Source organism: Diplotaxodon limnothrissa, linkage group LG16 (assembly GCF_057381915.1).
Source record: "Diplotaxodon limnothrissa isolate DT_005_m linkage group LG16, D_limnothrissa_male_GT1.1, whole genome shotgun sequence".
Lineage (NCBI taxonomy): Eukaryota > Metazoa > Chordata > Actinopteri > Cichliformes > Cichlidae > Diplotaxodon > Diplotaxodon limnothrissa.
In genome coordinates, this window is record NC_140611.1 from 40,524,213 (window position 1) to 40,550,184 (window position 25,972).

Sequence of the window (25,972 nt, forward strand, 5' to 3'; positions counted from 1 at the left end):
GCGCCTCACTCACGTACGGCGGCTGGTTTTTGGTTTTACTGAATTTAAAAGTGAAGCGTCTCTGCCACCGATCAATCGGATCAATAACGGCGGTTCTGCTAGAGGCTGCGTGACGGTTCAGAAATGACTTCAAATAAATAAACGTTTGTTTTTCTTATTTGTCTCAGTGTTTTGGCATAAATGGGCTTCCATACCTGAATAACAACACAACGTGTGATCGTGTTAATTCTGATTTTATGTCATGTTTATCAATAACAAACGAGTCCATTTCAAACATATCAGAAAAGTTTTACAGCATCTTCAGCAGAACCACAAACAAACTTCAGAATCCTGGACCAGGTCCAGGATCAGGACTAGGACCCAGAGTTAAACCAGGATCAAGACCAGGACCTGGTCCAGTCTGATCAGTCCTGTGGAGGAAGAATTGGCCTCTTTGTGGGTCCAGCACAGAACTCCTCCAAGAACCCAGTCTGAGGAGACCAGAACGAGTCCAGACTCGTGGGCTCAGAGTTGGCTCTCATGCTGAGCTCAGTGGCGCCGCAGGTCAGACGCGATGGCGGCAGCGGTGTGTTCAGGGACACGGGGCTGACAACAAATCCTGGAAACGCGGCTTCAGGGCGGCCCAGGAGTAGGCCGAGGTGTCCACCTGCAGAATCAGAACCACATGCTGACGGAGGAGGTCGTCACCGCACGACACAGTTAATCGGTTAAATGCCGTTACCTTGACGATATGTCTACGGGCAACGTCGGGCTTCCTGCAGAGTCCCTGCAGCCGCTTACAGAGCTGCTCAGGTGTGGAGTACAGGTACTGTGCTGCATTAGAGAACAAGTAGTAGTTTAGGTGTGCTCCTTTAAGGACAACAGAAGAAGAAGCTGCAGAGACACAGGTGTGCTCACCTGGAAATATCTCGGGGTAAACGAGCGCCTTCGGACACAGAGGGAAGCAGCCGCAATGCACCGCCTCCAACCTGCAACACATTCAACACGTGACTCACCTGAGAGCCAATGAGAGAGCAGAGCATTCTGCACACCTGTACCAGCTACCATTACCTGAGAGTCCTGACCAATGAGAAACCAGGAATAAACAGAACTGACTTCCCCTCAGTTATCACCTTACAGAGGCTTTTATTTTGTTAAAATAAACTTGTACTTTCCCCCCTTCTATCTACATGCAGGCATTTATTTTGTTGAGTTTCCTGTTCAGTCAGCAGGTCTGAGTGATTAAGTAGCACTCTGCCTGTTAGCATGCTAACACTAGCGTGCACTATCGCCCCCTCGGACGGCGCTCTTCTTCTTCTCTGCTGTAATTGGTGCAGGATTCTTTAGCAGAGGAACTTTTGACCATGTGGTCATGTGACTGCCTTGATGTGACTCACTGATCAATAACCTGATCATTAACAATCAGTGCAGAGGCGAGCTGCTGCCTGAGAGTTCAGCTGCTCTGACGCGATTGATCAATAATGTGATCGCTAATGACCCGATCATTACTGCTGTGAACAGTCTGAACATTAGCTGGATTCCTCGGTGCTGCAGAGTCCTCGTGTATGCTCGTTTCTCTCATCTGGGATCAATAGAGCTGACATGAATCAGGTGAACATCACACGGATGCTCCGAACTGTCTGATTGGCTGATTCGGGCTGACTGAAGTCACACCTGCAGGACTCTGCTGGACTCTGGACGCTTTCAAAGAGTCCTTGATGTGACACCTGAGTGAAGACTCTGAGGCCTGGGAGGGATGCAGAGACTCTCAGATCAGGACTGCACCGACCGCTGCGACGCCTGCAGTGGAATCAAACGCACCCCGAACAGCAGCAGCTCACGCTGAATTATTAAAGGACACAAACTCAGACATGACCACTAAATAACAGCAGCAGGACATGGTCCGCCAAAATAAAAGCTTCCTTCATACAATGTACAGCAGCGGTCCCCAACCCCCGGGCCTCGGACCGGTACTGGTCCGTGAGTCGTTTGACACCGGGCTGTGAGAGTTGAGGCTCAGGTGTGAAATGTATAGTTTTCAGGGTTTTTATCGGTTTTCAGCGTTATTTTGTTATCGTTTTTATCGTTAACTCGATTTCCTGGGTCTTTTCACGTGTGTTATGAATACTTTTCTTTTTTTTGGTACCGGTACTAGTTTTATTTTGATGTATTTATCCGCAACACCTTAAAGGCCGATCCATGAAAATATTGTCGGGCATAAACCGGTCCGTGGCGCAAAAAAGGTTGGAGACCGCTGATGTACAGCCCGTCAAAATAACAGAAGGATGCGGCCCACCAAAATAAAAGCTTGATCATGCAGTCCATCAAAATGACAGAAGGACACAGCCCGCCAAACTATAAGCTTCTTCATACAGCCCACCAAAATAACAGGACGCAGCTCACCAAAATAAAAGTTTCTTCATACAGCCTACAAGCCCATCAAAATAACAGCACCAGGACACGGCCTGCCAAAATAAAAGCTTCATCATACAGCTGGTCAAAACAACAGTATTAGGACACAGTTCACCAAAATAAGAGCTTCATCATAAAAGTGTCTGCAAATGTCAACAAAATAAAAGCCTCAGCTTTTACACTGTGTGGAAGAACAGAAATCTGTGGGGGGGGGTGTCACGTGAAATTAATTTCTGTACTTTAAAACTAAGACTTTTACTTTAAAATCCCGCTGTTTGGTCACACTCACATTATAATTAAACTATGGTTTTATTCTGTCTATAGGAACTTCCTGCTGCAGAACACCAGAGAGTAAATCTGTATAAAGGCGCATGAGATCAACCCTGGCGCAGGTAAAACAGGTGACTCACATGGCGACGCCGAAGAACTCGTGATTGGCAGTGGAGACAACAACATCAGCCTCACACAGAACCCTCAGGTAGTCCTCCTTAGAGGGGAGGAAACCCCAGTTCAAGATGTGGGAGTCCAGGAGGAGTCTGGAGGAGGAGAAGATCTCTGCAGTAGGAGGAGAGGAAGGAGGAGAAGGTTATAAACAGAATGAAATAACTTGCAGATATTGTGTGTGTGTGTGTGTGTGTGCGCGTGTCACAATCAATACTGTGACCCTCTTAGCCAATCAGAGTCGATTAGAGTCGTCCTAATGGGATTAAATTCAGTGCTCATGAAGCTGATTTAAAGGCTGCTCTAAAACTTTAATATCACACACACACACAATCACATCATCAGCTGATGATACAATCCGTTAGAAACACAGGGGCAGCAGTGACCTTTGACCCTTAGAAGATGGTTCAACTGCCGCATGAGAACCAGTGAGAGGAGGAGCTGCTGGACTCCTCGAGCTTGGTTCTGCTGGAGGTTAAAAGGGAGTTTTTCCTTCCCGCGTGTGTGTGTGCGTGTATTTGTGTGTGTACCGGGCACGTCGGTGAAGGTCTCTCCGAGCACGGACAGGTGGAAGTCGAGTCCTCGCTCCTTCAGTCTGAGCAGAGTGCTGAAGAACAGCTCAGGGTTTTTATCATGCTCCCTGCACGCACGCACGCACACACACACACACACACACACACACACACACACACACTTTAATACATGTATGTGAAGTCTGAAGGTGGTCAGGTGGCTGTGATGTCAGAGGTCAGCAGTGCTTGGGACAAGCCAACAGAAGAACACGCCCAGCTGCTGTTTGCTTCCTGTTTCCTGCATGTAGGTGACTTTCTGTGTGGCGTCAGGTGTTGGTGGTCGTCTCCACCTGATCCTCTGCTTACACAGTGAAGGTCAAACAGCAGCCGCAGCGGCAACAATGATCTCCTCAGATGACAAGCAAGCAGATTATTCCTTCCATTCGCAGCTCGTTCCGGCCGGCCGCAGATAATTCCCTCATTTCCCGCAAACCTTTCACTCCTTCAGCGAGCCTCCAATCCTCCTCCCCGAGCATCGCCGTGATGGGGAGGACCGAGAGTTACCATCCCCGCCTTCTCGGTCTGAGAGCGTAATTAACAGGATCAACCTCACAGCCACCAGAACCCTCAAATTCATCCACACAGGAAGCTGCAGCGTCCGCCATCAGCCCGAAAACTGATCGCAATCATCCTGATCACCTACCAATAATGCTCCAGTCACCAATCAGGTCTCACACTGATGATGTCATACATCTATAAGCTACCAGAAACATGCCACCTGTCACATGAAACTGATCCATCAATCACAGCAATCTTCAAATTTCACAATAAAATCTATACAGACTCAATACTGCTGACAGATTTACAAAGTAAAAGCTCAGTTAGATAGTTCATACTGTCAAGACTTTCACAGTAAGAGTCAGTTATAGAAAGCAGGGTGATTTGTTTTTCAAAATAAAAGGCCTTAGTTAGAGAACGTTACAATAGTGAAGTCAATTATTTTATCAGATAATAAAATATAAATAAAATCACCATTTACCATTTAGTTACAGGAATTTAGCAGGCTGATTTAAAGCATAATTTCAAAATAAAAGCCCCATTTGCTGACAGTCTGTTTTCAGTTTTTTGTGTGCATGCTCAGTGAAGGGCCAAGAGCTCATTAATATTCATCGAGCTCCAGCACCGTGTTCACCTGGAAGCCCCCCCCCCTCAGCAGTAAGAGGCTGTAATCTGAGGATCGGGGCCAGGCTCAGATTAAAGCCTGATGAGCTGCAGCTTCAATCAGAGATTAACAGGAAATCCTTGTTGCCGCAGCCGTAATCCATCTGTGTTTGTGCCACCACAGCAGCTTACAGCACGCCGCTTTGTCACCGATACAACGCAAGGTGAGGTGCACACGCCGACGCTCACCATCAGCCTCACACTGCAACACGTCATGTTTACAAGCCTCCACCTGCTGTAACTGTAGTCTGATTACTTCATGATGATAGAGGATTTGTGTTTTAATGAAAGTGAACTTGCAGCCTCACGCTGTGAAACTTTGAGTTTTTATACGTCTTCATTAACATTTCACTCACTCAACCTGACAAACAGCAGGAAACTGTCTCAAAGCTTCAAAATAAAAGCTGAAGATTCTGTGAAATTACCTGTTTTTTACTTTCAAAATAAAAGCTTTCCTTTTAATATAACAGAACTTTTCATAATAAAATAAAATAAATGACAGGGACTAGAAAGAGAGAGCATATTTCTCCTGTTTTGGCTTCCCTTCATTGGCTTCCTGTTAAATCCAGAATTCAAAATCCTGCTCCTCACATACAAGGTCTTAAATAATCAGGCCCCATCTTATCTTAATGACCTTGTAGTACCATATCACCCTATTAGAGCACTTCGCTCTCGCTCTGCAGGCCTACTTGTTGTTCCTAGAGTATTTAAAAGTAGAATGGGAGGCAGAGCCTTCAGTTTTCAGGCCCCTCTTCTGTGGAACCAGCTTCCAGTTTGGATTCAGGAGACAGACACTATCTCTACTTTCAAGATTAGGCTTCAAACTTTCCTTTTTGCTAAAGCATATAGTTAGGGCTGGACCAGGTGACCCTGAATCCTCCCTTAGTTATGCTGCAATAGATGTAGGCTGCCGGGGGATTCCCATGATGCACTGGGTGTTTCTTCGTCACTCACTATGTGTTAACAGACCTCTCTGCATTGAATCATACCTGCTATTAACCTCTGTCTCTCTTCCACAGCATGTCTTTATCCTGTCTTCCTTCTCTCACCCCAACCAATCACAGCAGATGGCCCCGCCCATCCCTGAGCCTGGTTCTGCTGGATAATAATAATAATAATAATAATAATATGTAATAATGTGTATGTGTTAGTCCCCATAGGGAAATTACTCCTCTGCATTTAACCCATTCAGCCAGTGAAGCAGTGGGCAGCCACCAGTGCCGTGCCCGGGGAGCAGTGTGTAGGGACGGTACCTTGCTCAGGGGTACCTCAGGGTAGCCGTTCAGTGGAGTCGAAACCCCCGACCTTCCGATCATGGGGCAACCACTTTACCTGAGCTATCCCTGCCATTGCCGGAGGTTTCTTCCTGTTAAAAGGGAGTTTTTCCTTTCCACTGTCTCCAAAGTACTTGCTCATAGGGGGTCATATGATCACAATGACTTTACAATATAAAGCACCTTGAGGCGACAGTTGTTTTCATTTGGCGCTGTAGAAATAAAAGTGCATTGAATTAAAATGACAGCTTTATTTGAGGTTTGTTTTCTTAGGTTTATTGTGGCAGTTTAGCTCAGGTCTGATGTTCCATGAGATTATTTTACAGCTGATATAAAAGTCTCATTCTGGTTTCATTTTCAAAGTAAAAATAGTAAAATCTTTTATTCTGAAATGTGTTTTATTTTGTTTTGCTGCCTTGGTTTAAAAGAGTTTTCAAAAGAGTTTTCAAAGTAAAGGCTTCAGACTGAACTCACCACCTGTGAGGCCACACGATGTGCAAAGGATTCACCTGGCTGGCCACACCCCCCTCCGCAGGCTGCTCACACCTGTCGGGTCACAAACTGATGTGAGACAAAACTCTTTGAGTCTTTGAGTTTTACCAGGGATGGATTTGTACCGTGGCGTATCTTCATCGTGAGCTCTGCTCTGCTGCTCGCCCTGCAACATGATATCATCAACACGAGACTGCTCAGTAGGCCGCTGCAGGAGTTTGTGTTTAGGCAAGAACCTGAAAAAGAAAGAAAAACAGGAAATGAGTGGAGACTGCAGCGCACTCAGAGCAGGTACATGTCCACCACAGAGATAGAAACTTCAGACCCGTTAGCATCAGGAGCTAACGGGTCCTGCTGTCACATCAACAACGGTCTTCTCCCCTGATGAGCCGCAGCCGCTGTGAGTCATCAACCAATCAGACACATTTAGAGCTGGAAGCCCCTCCCCTAAGATTTAGAAAACAGTGACCCATAGTGGGGACTGTCAAAGGTGACATCACTTCCTCTGAGCATGCTGCTTGCTCTGTTACTGTTCTGAGATCCTGCAGAGGCTCCAGGAAAGCTTACGTGGGAACACGGGGGAGGGGCGGGAGGGAGAGGGGGAGGGGGGTGTCTGGAGGTTGTTTCCTCCTCCCCACAGAGCTGGACGGCCTCTCAGTGGAGTTTCTGCCTCTAAGGCTTCTGGGAAAACTTGATTCAATAATCCATTTTATAAATTAGATGTTTGACTGGAGACAATAAAAACATGAGCGGGGGGGGGGGGGGGGGGGGGGGGGGTGTGTGTAATTATGTTATTGATAAATGTGCAGTGATCAGGACGATGACCTCACCTCTGAGTCTGATTAAACACGAAGGAATGAAGGTCAAAAATCACTGTGGCGCATTTACTTTATTACCAATAATCACAGCGCCAAACACACACCGACTTCACCTCAGCCCAGAGCGCCAAACACACACCGACTTCACCTCAGCCCAGAGCGCCAAACGCACACCGACTTCATCCCAGCCCAGAGGACCAAACGCACACCGACTTCATCCCAGCCCAGAGCGGCAAACGCACACCGACTCTGCAGTCACACTGACAGCTGATCCTCAGATTCTGCTCTGTCACAGTGCATGGCTGCGTGCAGGTTTTCTACACCTGAGCTCAAAGACTCAGAGACTGTGGTCCTTTTACTGCGTGATCATCATGAACACAACAGCTGCTGTCAGTGATCCCCGATGTATCGCAGTGTTTGGATCTCTGTAATAGGGGTGGGTTTAAAAAAATAGATTTTCCGATTAAAATCAATTTTAGCTTGGAAAAAAAAAAAAAAAAATTATTGATTCATTAAATCCTCAATTTTTGAATATAAATGAATTTTATCAGCAAGTCCAGAATCTCAGTTTGAAGCTCACAAAACTATTTCAACAACAACCAAACAGCTAAAACAGCAAATGAGAGCAGATACACGGATTCGGCACAAAGACGTAAACACAAAGCGCGGACCCGACGCATCAGAATCTGTGAGCTGTCGGCTTTCTCGCACAGACACGCCGTCGGGGCTGAAAGCCGACAGCTCACAGATTCTGATGCAACAGGTGTCGCGACTCTCCAAACAAAATCCACTGAACCAGCAGCAAAAGAAGATCCACACTACGCTTCACATTTGATAAACATCGTCATGAATTCCCTGACTTTGCTGTTTTTCCTTCCACCACGATAAATCACACTTCCTGCACAGCTCTCTCTCTCAGTGCACTCAGAGAACAATTTCCCATCACAAATCTCTGTTTTCTTCATTGCTCATTACGCACCAGTCTGCTGTTGTGTTCACTGCTGTCGGCCTCCAACAATAAAGCCTCATTTCTGCTGTTCAAACTGAAGAAACTTTTTCTCAGATTACAAACTCTCAGCTGTGTCTAATCAAACCTCTGTGACTTATATCTGCTGCACTTCAGCAGCATCAGGTAATGTTTACATGTCGATTCATGGTTGTATTTTAAGGTTATCTGCTATAAAAAAGTCAGACCAGGAACATGTCCTTCATGTTTTTCTGTTTTATCCTCAGTTACTTTGTTGCCATGATGCCAGGTCTCTCTTGAAAATGAGATTTTTAATCTCAATGAGATTTTTTACCTGGATAAATAAAGGACTAATACTTTGACACAAAGGCCTCTGCTGTGATGCTCACACCTCTGAAGTCTCACAGTGTCAGCTTTGATTTATACATAGATATAAAATATGGATATGTGCTGATAAATGATGAGAATTATAATATTTCTGACTGCGTCCAAACTGAAATCAGTGACAATATTGTGATTAGAGCAGGGCGATATGACCAAAAATATTTATCACGATATACATTTGAAAATCTGCGATAACGACATAACTGACGATATAATTGACACGAGACAAAATACTTTACAACTCCACAACTTTATTAGTGCAAAAAACTCATCAATGTATTTGCACTTAAACAAGCAGCTGTTTCTTATGTGCATTAAAGTTATATAAAAATTAGAGATGGACCGATCCAATATTACGTATCGGTCCGATACTGACCTAAATTACTGGATCGGATATCGGAGAAAAATAAAAAATGTAATCAATCCATCAAATATCACGAAAGCACCTCACAAAACTTGCAACACGCCGTAACTCACCTCAGAACGTTAGCACGTCGGAGCAGTATGCATCACGTGATAGAGCGGCTGTGGCATGCGGGACCTGTCGGTGGTCTGGATAGCATGTGGAGCTTCGCTAGCAACCCGGCATTTCATCTCCAACAAAGTTATCCCCGAGAGAAGTAAAGCAAGTGTGTAAGTCCATCTCTGAATGTTTGTAAAGCATTCCTGCGTTAAGCTTAACAAGCGATATATGGAGCGACTGCCTCTTCTTGCTGCTACTTCAATCATGAAACTGCTTAACGATCAGCTGATCGGCTTTTCTGTCGCGAGTCCGTGTCTCTTGTTTGTTTTTGGCCCACTTTGCACCAGAAAGAGGAAACCAGCGGCTGAACAACAGCAGCACGTTTAAGCTTGATCAGCTGTTGTTAGAATGTATTTAATATTACTTTCTACTCGAGGATCTTTTTCTACGCAGCTGACGGCTGTAACTGTGCAGGGGCGGACCTAGCAAAGTTTAGCCAGGGGGGGCCGATAGGGCATTAACAGGGAAAAGGGGGCACAAAGACATACTTTTCTTTCTTATTCTCATTTAAAATGTCTAGCTTTTAATAAATAATTATCTGACACCCAAAGTTTTAATTTGATGTAAAATGAATAGAAGTCAATTACTGTATATAGTAACTATTAAGTCTAATATATATACCCTAGTAAGCTATAGTACTTTTTCCTTTGAGAAGGTACCATCTGTGCAGTCTGCAATTTTGTTGAAGAAAGATGTTGAATCTATTTAATATTTCTTGAAAAATAATTGATTTCTGTGCATTTTTTTTCACACTGCATCAAATTAAGGTTGATTACGTTGATTAAGCATCATGAGGTGGAGCGTGAGGGGTGGTTCCCTATTTTTTATTTATTTATTTTTGTTGTTGCTGGGAGTTGGAACCCTATTAGTTAGGTTGCTTAATATTTACGCTAAGTACTCTTTAAAATACCAGAATAGGGAGGATGGTGTAGGTTTAAGTTTATTAGATTGATCAGTATTGCTGAACTATGAAATATTTTTTTTGTATACAGGTATAACAGAATAGCTTTAGTGTAGTTGTTGTTTTAAACTTGAGTATGAACTTATACAAAATGCAGCAAAATTTTTAAAAAACAGTTTTGTTGATTAAAAAACACTATATCGGATTCATATCGGTATCGGCAGATATCCAAATTTATGATATCGGTATCGGACATAAAAAAGTGGTATCGTGCCATCTCTAATAAAAATGTAACAGTGCAAATTCCTCGCTGACAGTTTAACCAAAAGGCATTTCCAGTGGAAACTGGCCGACATATCCTCAGCATAACCATGTATAATATCCACAAACCTTAAAAAGAGGTCATACACACACAATACGGTAACATTATGTTGAAGCACAGTACGTATCACTCCGCGAGGCTCCGCCTACGATAGCCGTAATGCTCCGACAATCCATCACGCGGTGCGGCTTCGTAGCTTAGCAAAGTCGTACTGAAACATTTGACAGATTTTCAAGCGCCGTGCACATAAAATAGTTTCCAGGTCAGTAAACACAACCAGAGTTCATACATAAGGCACACGGGATTATAAGGGGCTCTGTCGACTTTCAGAAAAATCAAAGGATTGGTTTTAAGTGCGCTGTATTTTCCAAACACGGTAATAACGACGGCCCGCTAGCGTGCACTACCAAAAATAGTGCTTTGTTGTGTATCTGACGGACGAAAGCTAAACCAGTTCCACACCACTGAAGCTGCAGCATTTTTACAAACCAGTTCTGCTTCATCCGTTTCATTCAACTATCCGCTTTTGCTCTTCTCGTTCTGCGTTGCCGCCATGTGCGTATGTAAACAAAGGCAAAGCGCATGCGGATTTTACCCATATTCTATCGCCATATTTCATTTTCCTATCGTGGCCCAAAATTACACTGGTATTACCGTGAACGGTATGATATGGCCCAGCCCTAATCGTGATGTCTTAATTCTATATGACTTTAGTATTGATTAATATCAGAGTATCGACTTTTTGGACAGCTTCAGTGGGTGCAGGCAGAGGCCGAGGCTGCAGGAGGAAGAGGAGGACGCGTCAGAGACCTTCGTTGGTCTGTTGTCGTTCTCCACTCAGTGAGTTTGACCTGCAGGAGGTGACAGCCACTATGAAAGCAGACAAAGCTTAGAAGACCAAACACTGCGGGCAGGAGGACACCTGCTGCTCACGTGATGCGCTCATTGATCCTCCTCGACGTGATGGATGCTCCGTCTGTGCACCGCCGCAAGTCAATCACTATCCAATTACACGAGTCCACCTGTCAGAGCCGCCTGATGGATGGAGACCACAAACACCACACTGCACGCGCTCCAACAAGCAGCGGCATCCTTCTTGTGCCATAGGAAAGAACGAGGAACACCTGCCAGCTAATGAGCTAAAGCAGCGCTGTGATTGGTCTCAGAGGCAGCTGTACTGTTTCTTCGCTCTCACACATTCTCGGAGCGAGTTGACCGAGAACATGATGATTGTCATCTGTTTATTTTATGAAAGCAGAGTAAGCAGAGTTTAAATGTTATAGGTCATTACAGTGAAATGAAGATTTCATGGAGCTCTCTGCTTCCTCCTCAGTCTAAGCGTTAACACTCCTGTTTCCTGTGTTGAGCATGGCGGAGGAGGACGTGGAGGATGGCGGCCGTGTCATCACTTCCTCACAGTGTGAGGGCGGAGCATGAGACACATGAGACACTGCAGAGCAGACGTCCTCATCACGACAGGGTGATTAGTGACAGTGTTTCAGATCATGGAAGTAAAGTAACCAGTAGTATATCAAACATCTGTATCCTGGAGTAACTAAGTAATGTACTGCATTACTTTAACTCTTTGGAGTATAATTGGCTGTTTCTGACCTCTAAATTTCACCTTTAAAAACGGTTTCCTCGCCTTGTTTGTTGTCAGTCTTTTCAGCACAAGCTCAGGTCTGAATTTACTGACTGTATCAACACAGCTCATCTACAAATCAGGCAAAAACATCAAATCTGAGTAGAAAAAGGATACTGTAACAAACACAAACATGTTTAACGAATCATTTGCATAACTTGAAATGTAAATAGAAATTATACATTTTAGTAACCTATGCACACGATTTGTAAACAGCAAAGTTATTCAAACTATTTACAGAACAATCCGGAGTTAGGGGACTGCAGGTTTGCCGTGTACTGACCTGCTGACATCAGGAAACTGGAGCGGGAAGTTCAGGACCACACACTTGGGCCTGATGAGGCAGTCCAAGTCTTTGGGGCGATGGTCTGGGATCTTGTTCATGAAGGAGGGGATGGATGACAGGAAGGAGTCCATGTTGAAGCGGGAGTTGAAGACCACGACATCTGCCACCAGGCTGGTGTCGCGCACACACACACACACACACACACACACACACACACACACACACACACACACACGAGACAGAGGACATGAAGCTCCATCACTGAAGGCCACGCTCTGCAGTTTACCTGAGATTCAGGTCACCTGTCTGAAACAAGCTGCTGTAGCTCCTCCCACTTTAAGACAACTAAACTCTGATTGGCTGCCCTCACATATAAATTATTCACTTATAGTGTGTAGCCGTGTCTGCACCTGGAGCTTTTGACCTATACACACCTGTGTAACGTGAACTTTGACCTGAGGTCAGAGCTTCGTCCTGGAACAGGTACACCTGTGTTTACGTCCTGAAGTTCAGACTAACTCTGAGGAAAACCTGGGCAGGAGTGTAAGGACCCACTGTCTGCAGGTTTACATAGGTCATGTTTAAGCTTCAGGTGAACATGAAGACACGCCTCCATGCAGTGATCCAGATCAGATACATTAGTTTGGACTGAGGCTTTGCGGGGAGGCGTGCGGACACCGCTGGGCACGGGCCAATCAGACATCTGCTAACGATCCCAGCTGTGTTATTTGATGGCACTGTAACCACGTTAGAGGAGACGGAGCGGCTCGGCTTATTGACGAGCTGCCCGCAGATCAACAACAATCAGTTTTCTGCCGCTCGTTACTGTCCCGCCGCTGATTAATGAACACTACAGCCCCCGCAATTAACCAATCGCATCCCAGCAGCTCATTAACCAATCACACACTGCCTTACCAAGGCAAACTAGAGCACAGCGCATCAATCAGCTAATAATCAATAATCAGTTTACGGGCTGGATGCTGGCAGTACGAACATCAGAGTAGCCATTACTCAGACAGCTGACAGGAAGCTGATCGGCAGCTTTCTGTGGCACACCGCCAGCTCCAGACCAGCTGACTCGCTCCAATGACGGTAGTTACCGGAGCACATGGTTTCTGCTGCTGTCTGCGTGCATCGCCCTCACAGCCTAATGGTGTCATAGCCCACACCCTGGACCCAGCAGTACCTTCTGGTTAGGCTCTACAAACGCAGCACGACATGGACTCCCCCACCCGTACAAACACACTCACCATGAGAGCACCTGGTTGTAGCCGTACTGGAAGTCCCTGTCCTGGTGTCGGCGGACCGGATAAAGTAGCTGGTTCTCGTGGAAGTACAGAACCTTCTTGAGCCGGGCCAGATCCGGTCTGAGAGCCGCCAGCTCACACAGGCTGAGGACGGAGCTGCTGAAGAGGAGCCTGCAGAGAGAGGAGACAATGAAGGAGGTGCAGACAGCGTGTCAGCAGCTCAGCTGATCATCTCAGAACACTGAGAATTCCTCAGTGAACTGCAGAGCCGACGCCTGCTTCCTGCTTCGAGCAGGTGATAGTGTAAGGCCGGAGGAGGAGCTCCTTCTCCTGGGCTGCACTGATGGAGAGGGCCAGTAAGCGTTCAGGGCTCACATGGATGCTTGAGTGATGGTTCGTGGCTTTGCTGAGTAATGTCAGAGTGGGTTTTCAAAATAAAAGTCCCTGCTTCTTTCATGCTCTGGGAGGGGGGGGACACACACACACAGACATGTCCTCATACAGTTGGTGACAGCGTCTAACCCACACAGAGAGATCAGAGGCCGGTGGCTCGTCACACCTCAGTGTTTTGAAGGAGTAGGAGGTCAAAGGTCAGCGTGGTGAGATGGTGACTCTTTGCTCCGAGGATGAGTCAGAGCGTTGTCCCTGTAAGAACGGTGGTATTGATCTGCACTCTCTGATGTGATCAGATATGAATCAGCAGCTTGTCAGAGTGGCGGTTTCAGGTCGCTGTGATCCCTGCCTGCTTACGGTGAATCGCTGTGGACACGTCAGACAGAGAGTTTGGGATGTGATGACATCTGTAGACACGTCTGTATGAAACGCTGTGGAACCATCTGCCTCCACAGATTAGACGGGCCTCTGTTTTTAAATGTCTTCACCCTGAGAGAAGATGGCTTTCAGTTGACAGGATGTTGTTTTTTTTAATGTAGAGCTTATTCTTTTGCTGTTTCGTTGTATCTGCTGTTCTTATGTCCTGTGCTGGCTGTTTTACAGTGCTTTATAAATAAAGTTGGATTGGAACTCGAAGCTCTGTTTGCTGCTGCAGTCACTGATGACATCCCCTAAATGTTGAGCTGAGCGCCCGACCAGCCCGAGCTCCACAGGATGCTAAAGGTGTTAGAAACAAACGCTCAAACTAGCCCTTGTGAGACTGCAAAGCATACTGGTTGGTTTGTTGGAACGGCCTGCTGAGCGGATGTGTAGCTCGCTGCTACCAGCACAAGGACAAAGTTGCTGATGTTGGTCACATGGACTTTATCAGAACAAATCACATGACACTTAATCTGAGCATGCTCATTAAAGAGGTTCCACGAGGCAGGGTTCCTCAGGGTTCCGTCTGCGGTCCTCTGCTCTTTCTGACGCAGCTTACATTTCCAGCCTCGGTGAAGTTAGTGTGAATGCACAGTATTGTTCTTCAAATCTTTATTTTGAATGGCGATTCTGCTATTTCTGCTAATGCGGGCTATGAATTTTGGTGCTCATAACTTCTATTCTTTTTGAGATATGGAATTTTTTTTGCAATATTTTTTGCCCATTTCTGCCATATTATCAGTGGCCTCACTGATTTTCCTTGCCGGGTTGACCTGTTTTTTTTTTTGCTCAGTGAGATGAGCATCCGTTCTCAGACTGGGAGGCCCGGGTTGAAATCCCGCTTATGGCAACATTTCTTTCAGTTCACAGTTAAACTTTTTTAACTCTTTTCAGCAGAAATTCTGCTCATTCACCTCTTTTCAGCGCAATGTTCTGCTTCTTTCCATCTTTTCTGCAGAAATTCTTCTCATTCAACTCTTTTCAGCAAAATTTTCAACTTTTTCACCTCTTATCAGCACAAATCTCAGCTGTTTTCAGAAAAAAACTCTTGAGCAGAAATTCGGCTGATTCACCCCTTTTCTGCAAAGTTTTTAGCCTTTTCACCTCTTATCAGCACAATTCTCAGCCACTTCTGCTCATTTCAGCAGAATTGTCAGTCTCTCCAACTTTTCTTTGTGAGAATGAGTTTGGCTCAGTGAGATGAGTAGCCGCCTTGAGACCAGAAGGGCCAGGTTCGAATCCTGCTCAGGGCAACGTTTTTTTCAAATTTCAACTTTTTCAGCTTTTTTCAGCAGACATCTTCAGCGTTAAGGCATCCACACAGCATTTTCACAGGAAATGCAAATTTTTCTAGTTCTAGTTGCTTCTGTACGTTAACTACTCCCACAATTTTTGTGCTATTTTCACCGTTCAAACTTTAAACTATTCTGCTATTTCTGGAGATGGGTGCTATGACTTTTGGTAGTTATAGCTATTATACTTAAAATATTAAGCTTTTTGTGCAATTTTTTGTCCCATCAAAATGAATGGGAAATTTCCGCAATTCTGCTAAAACTTGCTCGTTTTTGAAACTTTACTTCCTCATACTTTCACGTAGAAACGCCAGTCACACTTTAAAATGTTCACAAATTATTGGGCTATTCATGTATGATTCAGCTTTTTCATGTCTGTTACCGTTTTCATCTTATCCCTCTTTAAGTTTTGAGTTTCATCTTTGTGATTTTTCAGAAAATACATGCGTTGTTATGGTTGCTATGCAGTTGGCTTTGAGTGGGCCATTTGTCCTTTTTCAATCTTCTCTTCATGTCCGAACAACTTGCTACTTGCTCAATTTTCCCTCAACCCCCACAAATTATACATCAAAACATAGGTATTTTTGTTGGCTTTCAGAAAATGTCACTATCATTGTTGTGGGAGTTACAGAATTTTGGCAAATCTCCTCAGAGCAACACAAAGTTTCATGCTTTTTTTTCACCCGTTTCAGAGTTTATAATGGGTGTGTATGGGACGGAATGTTGGTGCTAGAGTGAGACAGCTCAACTGCTAGAGTGAGAGGAGCGAAAAAATTAATCTTGAAATCTTCTCTTTAAACTGCTGCTGTGTCCACAGCGTTTGCTCTACAGGTATGATTTTACCCTCAAAATGTAGCCATCGCTGTCCTCTTTCATCCAATGTGTTTATTATTGTAATAGGTGTTATGGTTCTGTCATAAATGTCACCAATGCACAGCCTCCTCCCTCCAACTCTTCCATAGACTAATGTTAAAATGGCTCAGAAGGTTCGTTTGAAAATCAGAAGTACAGGCTGTCTTTACACTGTCGTCACGCCCATATAATAAACTCCACAGGCATGAAAACTGAGAATTCAGTAGACTAGACATTGCTGGTGCTCACGGTGAAAGAATTTTGTCAATACGACGTGTACTTTTGATTTGGGAATGATTTGTTGCGGGCTGACTTTTCTGTTTATTTTAAGCAGCAGAAGTGAGGCGCATGTCTGTGTGCGTGTGTATGGAGCCATTGGGTGCGGTCACTATAGCAACCAGGCTCACACCTGCTTAACGAGCTCTCTCTCACTCTGCCAAGATTCATCTTAAACACGTCTCTTTCAACTGCTGCTGTGTCCACAGTGTTTGCTCTACAGCCATCATTTTACCCTCAACGTCGCGATCATTGTTCTCTTTCCAATAGCATGTCTTTCAAAGCTCAGAGATGTAAACTTTTTATACTGTGTGGATCCAAGTGGAGGGATCACATTTTAGTCATTCTGTGATTTAACCCTTTAAAGCCGGTCGGAGCGGACACGCTCCATTTTGCGTAACTATTTTTAAATCCCGGTAGCACTGCAACCACGTAAGCTAGCGCAATAATTTTTTTTGCATATGAAACCAGAGGAGTTGTACTTACATCTTATGCCATCAGCTTGTTCTAGGTCACAGTTTCCTTCCACATATAGCTTTGCAAAAACTGCATAAAAAGCACTTGCAGCAACAAAAACATAATATTCCAGAAACACGCTTTGCCGATCCGATCAGCTGTTCGTAACACTTCCTACGTCCATCAGCGTGAACTATCACATGACCGCATGACCTGCCCGAAACCGGAAGTGACGTCATTTTGCGGAAATGTAGTTTTTTACCATCGTGGCCTTATGAGCCTATACTTGTGTTTTTAAAAGTTATGTTTGACTGTATGACTTTCTGTGTCGTTTCTGGGATGCTGAGGACTCATATTGCACTGCTGGAAATATTTTTATTTTGATGCATATGCTGTTATTTTGCAAATTTGCACTGTAATATATTTTTTCGTTTTTCCTGCAGTATATGAAAATTGGTGTATCTCAAAATAAAACTATGAAGACACTCAAAATAAATTTCCTTTGGTGGGAAACTAGTTTGTGCAACTTTTTTGTATTTACAGTTTTGAGGGATAAGCCTCTTAAATTTCTCTAACTAGAAATATATGTTATTTTTTTGTAGTTTATTGCACTTTTTTGCAATTTATGTAATTACTATGCACTTAATGCAGACATATTATTAAAATTTGGGCTATAATGGTTGTATTGATGTATAGCAACTTGAAATGCTCCAAAAAAAATGGCTCCACAGCATGTAAAAATATACTATAAGCTCTGGCGGACTTGGTTCTATGGTAGGTCTTAAAGGGTTAAAGAATATGAACTTCATATCATAATATTCATTCAGATGTTTTCTGACTCTAAAATTTTCTTTTCCCATTACTTAAGTTTTTCTAATTCACATTTAAACATTTTCAGCTATTTTCCAACTTCTGCTGTGTGAACATCAGCTTTCAAAAGTTCTGAACTTTGGTTTTCAGGTGAAAATTTCTGTATTTTTCATCTCATTCAAAATTTTTAACTTGAAATTCAGCAATTAATTAATTTCAGTGCATATATTGAGATTTCAGCATTCACACTGCAGTTTCTTCAGAAAATGCACTTTCTAGTTTTACCTGTTTTTACCCTGCAGGGACCACAGCCGCTGATTAATTCCTAATCTGAGTCATTACATGTACTGATGGAGTTCCCCGAGCCTCCCTCCTCCGCATCCACAGCTGATGCAGTGCAGCTTCTTCTCTGATCCTCAGGCTCATCCTCATGGCCGTCACCAGGTAAGTCTTTGCTCATGCAGCAGCGAGGCCTCTGAGACCTCCCTCTAAATGTCTGTGTTGTCTGTGTGTTGACTCTCGTTTGGTGATGTCAGTGGTTAATGGACAGTTGTGCTCAGAGTTAACGAGGTGAGGAGTTCAGGTGGGGACAGTTTATTAGTTACATGCAGGTTTAAACCACAGCCACCCCACAGTGAGGGTTAAAGTGTGGATTGTGTTACCTGTCTGGGTCTCACCTGTATGACGGGCAGGCGGGGATGGTCTGGCTGAAGTAGAGCGCCGCTGTTCTTGCCCTCCAGTGCCATTTTTTGGCATGTAGCGTGAAGACGGAGCAGCCCGCGATGTTTTCCTTCAACAGGTCCATAAGCTGTTTGTGCGAGCCGCCATAAAACGCCTCCACCAGCAGGATGCGGGGAGGCGGGGTCTCCTGTGCGGGAGGCGGGGTCTCCTGTAAGGGCAGATGAGAGCTGTTACTCACAGATGGAGTCATATACTCTTCATACACTCTTCAGAGTCATGAAACACCTGAGCGTCAGTGAATCAGGTTCGGTCAGGTGCGACAGGTGCACGCTCAGCGTCTGTGTGCAGCCACCCCCACACGCTCCATATAAGGACACATGTGCACCGGGCTGTCACAGCAGGAAATCAGGAGGGTTTGAACTGTCAGAGGGGAAAGTGGAAAAGCTTAAACAGTGGAGCTGGAATAGGCTCTGCCCTAGGGCTGCACGATTTTGCATAAAATGAGAATCACGATTTTTTGGCTTAGAATTGAGATCACGATTCTCTCACGATTTTCTTTTCCAGTATAAATATTTATTGCACTTATTAACTGCACATCAACTTCGTAACAGTTGAAACTGAACATAAAAACAACAAATGTCTCACGTTTTGTCGTTTCTGCAAAATGTTGTACTGCTTGAAATTCCGTCTCCACCGTTGCTCGACGCTGCGTGTACAGAGCAGGTAGTGCAACAATAGAAAAATAGTTGCGGGACGGCACTGTGTAGCGTTTGTCTAGGGTGTTGATCATTTTCCTAAATCCCTCGTTTTGCACAGTGTTGATGGAGCCATATCTTTGGTCAGGTGATAAGTGATAGCCTCCGTAATGTCTTTGTGCCTGCGGGAGGTCGACGGGTATAGGGAAGCGCTGTATAAGGTTCCCGTTATTGATGTTTGGGTGGTTGACCGGGACGGATTTTCTCCTGTCACTTTCTCGTCATCCCTGACGTGCTCTCCGTTGTTTTTTCCTGCTAATTTTAGCATCACACGGCACAGCTTCTGTATCACGTGGTATAAGGCTCCGCCCTTGTCATTTATTGAGCAGGAAGAGTGAGCGCTTGTTTTCATGCAGATTACGTCCCGGATCAAAATGCGGTACAATTGTCGTCTTTTTTTTCTTTTCTTTTTTTTTTTAAATCGTTGTCATTTGGAAATGAGATCGCACATAAGTATGAATCGAGATCGCAATTTTCTAACGATTAACCGTGCAGCCCTACTCTGCCCCCAAGACCCTGATTACCTGTTGCTCAGGTGTATTAAAGCAGCTGGACAGTTGTTAGAGTGTATCTCTGTTGTGACTGAAAGCTGCTTGTCAGCGTTTGTGTGTGATGATGCTCAGGTGTGTGACGTCACCCGGGACTCCAATCTCACACACACACACAGCAACACACACACACACACACACACACACACACACACAGTGTGTATCACTGTTTACAAACCATGAATGACTCATACCAACATGATCATTATGATCAATAACACTGATGTTTATTATCACTGTGATCATTACTGCCATGCGTGTTGTGACGCAGCACTGCAGTGTGAGGTCGGTGCGTCAGGCCCATTGATGGTCCATCGATCATATTGATCACAGCGATACAGGAGTGCGATGGCTTTGTGAGCGTGCATGCAGGCTGGTGGAGCTGATGGAGTTTTCCTGCTCATCACTTGGACGGAGCAGAAGTTTTGCACCAATCTGCTGACACGCGAGCTGAACCGATCACACGGGCTGCTGCGCCGGAGCAGATATGGAGGAGATGGCGGGGCGCTGCGGGGCGATTAGCTGCCGCTGCATTGTTGTTGCTGTCGTTGTGTTGTGTGCGCTCGCAGCTCATCCCTCAGCACAATGCGTGCTGATGGATCCATTATGGAGTTTACGCAGCAGCGGCTTCCGCTGAATCCCCTGCCCATGATTTCCAGTCCGCCTCCATTTAGCTGCCCACAAAGCACTCAGCGCGCCCGCACACGCTCAATCAGTCCATATCACCGGGCATGGCGCGGCAATCAGCGCCACCAATGAGCCGATTTAATGCAGACAAATCTGAGCATAATGTCGGCCGTTATTCTGAAAGCAACTTCCTGTCTAATACAGTCGGAGGACCCCGCGACCTTCAGAGCAGCCGGGCCCACACACACAGCAGGAACCCAGAAACCGAAAGCGCTCTACCCGAAGCGCCGCTTCCTGTCAAACATCTGTTCATTCAGAAATCAGACAACAATCAGCCTGATGTCATCAGTGTTTCCATGTTTACGTCACACGAGCTTAAACCTCTTCTCTGAACTTTCCACAGCTTCCTGTCATCGTCTCCGAGCTGCTGATCAGGAGCACCGACCTCTTCAGGCCCTGGGACCACATGTTTGACCACCCCCTCCCCACAAACCTTCAGATTCCTGATCATCATTAATAACAATGTTATTTACAAAAACAAAGATGTTGCTTTTGTCTTGCTGTGCTGACCTCTCACACTGAGTTCTGGGCCCTCACCAGGCCCTGAGCCAGAGGTTGGAAACACCAGATTAGAGCAGGGCGATATGACCAAAAATATTTATCACGATATACATTTGAAAATTTGCGATAACGATATAACTGACACGAGACAAAATACTTTACAACTCCACAACTTTATTAGTGCAAAAAAAAAAAAAAAAACATCAATGTATTTTCACTTAAACAAGCAGCTGTTTTATGTGAATTAAAGTTATATAAAAATGTAACAGTGCAAATTCCTCGCTGACAGTTTAACCAAAAGGCATTTCCAGTGGAAACTGGCCGACATATCCTCAGCATAACCATGTATAATATCCACAAACCTTAAAGGGGTTATACACACACAATACGGTAATATTATGTTGAAGCACAGTACGTATCACTCCGCGAGGCTCCGCCTACGATAGCCGTAATGCTCCGACAATCCATCAAGCGGTGCGGCTTCGTAGCTTAGCAAAGTCGTACTGAAACATTTGACAGATTTTCGAGCGCCGTGCACATAAAATAGTTTCGAGGTCAGTAAACACAACCAGAGTTCATACATAAGGCACACGGGGTTATAAGGGGCTCTGTCGACTTTCAGAAAAATCAAAGGATTGATTTTAAGTGTGCCATCCTTTCCAAAAAACACCATAATAACGACGGCCCGCTAGCATGCGCTACCAAAAATAGTGCTTTGTTGTGTGTCTGACAGACGAAAGCTAAACCAGCTCCACACCAGTGAAGCTGCAGCATTTTTACAAACCAGTTCTGCTTCATCTGTTTCATTCAACGATTTGCTTTCACCGCCATGCTTTTTCCGACGTGTGCGTACGAAAACAAAGGCACTGCGCATGCGCGTTTTACCCATATTCTATCGCGATATTTCATTTTTCTATCGTTGCCCAAAATTACACCGGTATTACCGTGAACGGTATGATATGGCCCAGCCCTACACCAGATTATTTAAGTTTGTTTTTGATCAAATGAATCTGCACAAACAGACAATAAAAAATGACTGAATCATGAATGAAGCGATGGTGTTGTTTCAATTGTTTTAAATAAAGTTTATTTCTACTTTTCAGTTATGTGTGCACGAACCTCGAAACTGTCAGGGACCCTCGTTTACTTTACTCGACCTCTCGTCACCTTTCACAGTAAAAGCAGGTTCAAAGAAATTGGACTGTTTTCATGTTTGTGTCTGATCACATTACCTGATTTTCAATCAGTAAATAAATGATTCCATCAGTGATGTGAAAATAAATGAATGTTCTTAGAGACATTTCAACCCCAAGGCTGACACACACACACACACACACAGACTGCTATTAATGAAAACAGGAAGTAGAATCAGGTCTGTGGTGCAGTGGTGAGATTTAATAAAGATCAGAGAGGAAATTCACATCCTCACACCGGGACCGGTCGATCAGACTGATTACCGATCAGTGCTCGATGAAGCCGGGTTTGAGGGGCACGTAGATGAGGCCAGAGCGCCGGACGGCGAGGCAGGAAGCGTGTCAGTAGACGTGAGCTGGATGGTTCCACCGTGGAGCCAGCGGGGGATTCCAGCTCACACTCATCTCACCTAAACACCTTTCCTCCCACTGCGCCTGGAAGCTGCCGACTCACTTGAAACAAAGGGTTAATGCGAGCGGCGTTCCCCGTAGGGAATCCCCCCGCAGCCTGATGGAAACAGCATGCCGCAGAACCACGGTGTGGGCGGAGCCCCGACAGCCTCAGCATGCAGCGGCCGGACCGGTCAGGATCAGGCAGGCCAGCCTCCACCCTGCCATGACGGACAGAGCTCCATCTACAACCACAGATGCCCATCGCCCAAAGCTTTCAGGAGCCCTGCTACGAGGTTTCAAGACGAGCACTGGCATCACGGCGAGGGGCGTGTCTGACTGCGAAACCGCACACTCACTGGCTAATCTGTGGAGCTTCTTCTCCAGCAGCTCCCTGATGAGTCGATAATCTCCACGACCATGAAGACAGAGGCGAAGCATCACTTTTGCTCTAAACCTGCCCCTCCGCCTCCACCCTCAGCCAGCAGTCCAAACCCACAGAGGTGACCTGTGCTGAGCTCCGACCTCACCACCTGCTGCACGCCTGAGCGTGCTCCTCCTCGGCCCTGCAGAGCAACTCGGATCGCGTCTGATAGCAAAGGTCACGACCCCTGGGGTCATATCGGACTGAGACATGAACCAATCACGTTTGTTTTTTTCCTCTCATTATTAAACCCTCAGCATGGACAGTACTGTGCCAAAGTCTTGAGCCACCCCTCGTGTCTTTATACTTTGCGTGTGCCATGCTGAGGCCTGTTGGAGGACAATAATGTGATGACAGTCCCAGTAGCACTGCACCCGCCCCCATCTGCACTGTAAATGTCACTGTGGGGTTTTCCTGCTCAGCCCACAGTGACTCTGCACTAACTGATGTACAGAGGATCTCCACAGAGCCTGCCTCACTCTCACCAACACTAAACTAAAACTACAGAGAGGTGATGGTCGCGTTTAGCGACACTGTGGGCGTCTTTAAGTCTTTTCATAAATCTGCCTCTGACACATGCCCTCCTTACAATAATCATTAAAAACACCAAAACCAGCAGTGAAACCAATAAAAACCAGAGTGAAACATCAAACCCACTGTGGAAATTCACCGAAACTAATGAATGAGTGGAATGAATGTAACGGCTCACTCCAGTTCTCTGATCTGTCTCAGTGTTCCTGTTTAATGTTTGGATGTTTAGAATCAAATATTATTCTATGTGGTTATTTTGCAGTATTGTGAAATTCATCCGTAAACCATTCCCAGTCTGTCACTGCTTGTTTTGCCGTTCAACGTTTTTTATTCAACTCTGATGTATTTATGTTGCACTAAATCCCAACATCAGTTGCCTCACAGTGCTTTCTACTGTGAGGTACAGACCCCACAATAATGCTGTCAGGCCCCTGTGAGCAGGCACTTGACAACAGTGGGGAGTAAAAACTCGCTTTGATAGGAAGTTTACTGTGGAGCTGGGAAGTAAAAACCCACTGTGATCTGAGATGGGATGACCTGAACATGATGCTGGACACTGATGGGGTGGAAATAAGAACACCTGGACCTCACAGGTGGAGGAGCTGTACCTGAGTAACGCCAGCAGGTACATGTTTCTTACTGAAAATGAAAACACACCTGAGACACCCCAGAGCCTTCACCTGTCACCTGTCACTAGTGCACCCATCAGCTGATTCATCCACAGACTGGTTTCTCAGAGCAAACACCTGCACAGGTATCCATCGCCTGTACCTCAGTGTGCGTCTGAGCGCAGGTACGGTGTTTGTTGGTGGTGAGTGCAATGACCCAAACACTCTCCCACGCACCGAGTCAGGGCTCTGTCTACGTCCTGGAGTAGCACTGTTTCTAGGCTTCTCCGTCCAGCTCCGTTAGCACCGTTAGCATCGTTAGCTCTAAAAGCGTATCACCAGGACTCAGTTAGCTGATAGCGGCTAACAGCTAGCCGCAATCAGGTAGCTCTCCTTCCCCGGTGCAAAGTCCGCTCCTCCCCCACACTCCCCGCCACTGGCAGCCGGCAGGAGGACCGGAGCACCCGCCGGTGTGCTTCCACCGAGGACCCTCATACGAACGGCCAGTTCACCGACAGCGGGACACTCACCTCTGACAGCATCTCCCGGATCATAGCAGAATACGCACGGTCTGACGTCATCACGTCGGTTTAGCCGAGCAGCTCTTCCCGCCTTTTCTTCTGAGTGGAAAAAATAGTTAAATGTAAATTAAAGTCCAAACATTCACTTCCGCTTATCCTTTTCAGGGTCACGGGGGTGCTGGAGCCTATCCCAGCTGTCAAGGGGCGAGAGGCGGGGTACACCCTGGACAGGTCGCCAGTCTTTAGTCTGTCGCAGGGCTAAAATTTTAAAGTCAGAGGTTAAAAACTGCAGTTTAAAGAGTATTACACACTCAGAGACACCAGCCTGTGGTTTTAGTACGCAGTAAAGTATCAGCAGTACTGCTACTACCGCAGTAATACTGCATTAGTATAGTTAGCAGCAGGCGGGGATTTACAGTAATTTAATCCAAGTTTAATTATTATGTGAATAAACTTGAGCCATCGGGGTAACTTTGTGCTGAACATTTGGGGGGTCAAGATCTCTGTCTAAATAAATAAATAAATCTGGGTAAATTCCCAGATGATTAAACATGCAACTATTTTGCTGGGAATTCCTGAAATGAGTAAAGAAAATCAACAGCCTATTTATGCAAAATAATTCATAATTTTATTGGGGGGGGGTTATATTGGTTGGGTCTGATTATTGGGGGGGTCATAATCCCCCTAACCTCCCTGGAAACTACGCCCCTGCCTGAGACTCACCTGAACACACCAGCATGTGTGACCAGGTGCTATCTTACCTGGACAACAGCTTCTGTTCACGCCCAAATTTTCACACAAGTTACAGAGGACACTCACGCCTGTTGTCCTGGGGACAGATGTGGCTACATTTTTGATAATCAGCAGCTTTAAGAAGCAGGCAGCAGGTCACCTGGTTAACCTTTGACCCTGATGGTGTGGCTGAAAAATGGAACGATGGCTCATTTGACCTCTGTGAGTGTCACGCCTACATGTTTGCATACAGTCTGTTTCTCTGTTTTATAAAACTGTTAAACTGCAGTCACATGATGCTGCATGTCCGTGGGTCACTTGATGTTCTCTGACCATCTTCATCACACATCTGCGTGTCTCATGAATACATGTACTTCATGCTTCAGTAAAGGAAACCTTTGCACTGTGTTTACGCAGGTAAAACTCTGCAGCTCACACTCACCAGACACACCTGTTCTCACCTGCATGAGTCACTCTGCTT

The 25,972-nt window shown here is 45.4% G+C and overlaps 1 protein-coding gene across 1 annotated transcript; it reads right to left on the bottom strand.

Annotated features, from left to right (window-relative positions):
* Positions 1–285: 285 nt before the first annotated feature.
* qtman (queuosine-tRNA mannosyltransferase) lies at positions 286–24,819 on the bottom strand. The gene is made up of 11 exons (XM_085374429.1): positions 24,769–24,819; positions 18,598–18,809; positions 13,425–13,592; positions 12,172–12,345; positions 6,457–6,567; positions 6,314–6,385; positions 3,363–3,472; positions 2,802–2,946; positions 898–968; positions 722–813; positions 286–646 (listed from the first exon to the last, which is right to left on the bottom strand). Exons 1-11 carry the CDS (start codon positions 24,817–24,819, stop codon positions 572–574), a joined length of 1,281 nt encoding a protein of 426 aa, XP_085230555.1. The 3' UTR covers positions 286–571.
* Between the last annotated feature and the right edge of the window lie 1,153 nt (positions 24,820–25,972).